The 1,294-nt window shown below is 38.4% G+C and overlaps 1 protein-coding gene across 1 annotated transcript in view; it reads left to right on the top strand.

Annotated features, from left to right (window-relative positions):
- The window catches only part of LOC106884305 (trypsin-2), a 15,459-nt gene that overhangs the window by 12,023 nt on the left and 2,142 nt on the right, over nucleotides 1–1,294 (top strand). Inside the window, exon 4 of the mRNA XM_014935617.1 lies at nucleotides 221–352. Within this exon, the coding sequence (XP_014791103.1) occupies nucleotides 221–352 (132 nt within the window). The remainder of the gene's footprint in view (nucleotides 1–220; nucleotides 353–1,294) is intronic.

Below are 1,294 nucleotides of genomic sequence, written 5' to 3' on the forward strand. Positions count from 1 at the left end.
CGACGGGCATCTTTCAGTTTCCGTCTACCAAATCCACTCACAAGGTTTTGGTCGGTCCGAGACTATAGTAGAAGACACTTGCCCAAGGTGCCACGCAGTGGGACTGAAGCCGAAACCGTGTGGTTGGTAAGCATGTTACTTGCCACAAAGCCACTCCTGCACCTGTGTTAGCTTATAAGAACTACATCGTGACTTATTTTTTATAATTTTCTCTTTCCAGAAAATGACGCTGCCTTTTTAGTTCTTCCACGACCTATTAATGCTAGTAAGTGCATCCGACCAATTACCATGGCAACACACAACGATACATTTTACTCATCATGTTTTATGGTCGGCTGGGAAATTAATTCTAGTAAGTATGTTATTGTAACCTTTACCATCATGGACTAATATTAACCGACACGTCTCTTTATTCATTCAGCTCCAATGGCCACGGATCCGGTCAGAGTTACTATACAGAGAGGCATTATTCCATCAGTTCCTGAATGTGGTGTCAGTGAAAACCGTACTAGTTTCCCAATTGAGATTGACCAAGAGATAATAGGAGCGAGAGCTGGAAGAAAAATCAATAGCGATTTCATTTATTGCGCATAAAACATTGGATAAGATATTTTGCTGTGTAGCATTTGGAAAAAGAATATTGGCGAATTTAACGAAGGGAAGCCTTTATGTGGTTTCTTAATCTGGTAGAAATATCAGCAATGCATACCTTGGATAACGTAGTCCTGATCAGCTATGTTCGAGTGAAGGAAGGAAATGTCATGACTGGAACGACTTTGATCGGCTCAGTGAAGGTTGACCCGGATCAAAATAAAACAGCAATGGCAACAACAATAATGACAACAACATGAACAGCAATTGCAGACATTCTTGAAGAATGTTTTCAAATATGACTTCGAATTGAAGGCGCATGGCTTAGTGATCAGAGTGTTGTACTCGCCATTAAGATATCGTGGGTTCGATTCCCAGGCCGGGGATATTCTATTATAATTTTTAGCAAATATTTGCTAAAAATTGGTATAGAATATCCTGTTTGTTGAAATTCTGTATATTTTGCACTGTATTTCAAATTGAAATAATATTTTTTGCGCCCTATCTAAAATTGAAATAATGCTTGCATTATTCGATTAAATGGAGCCGCCTGAAACGGCCGTATTGCATTAATACCTTCACCACCTTACTTCGAGCTATGTGGATAATGCCGGACTGACTTGATACCTCAACTTTAGTAACTAATTCAACTAATTCTTAATTATTTCTTATATACATAATTACATACATACGCACTTAATAT

This window comes from Octopus bimaculoides, chromosome 4 (assembly GCF_001194135.2).
Source record: "Octopus bimaculoides isolate UCB-OBI-ISO-001 chromosome 4, ASM119413v2, whole genome shotgun sequence".
Lineage (NCBI taxonomy): Eukaryota > Metazoa > Mollusca > Cephalopoda > Octopoda > Octopodidae > Octopus > Octopus bimaculoides.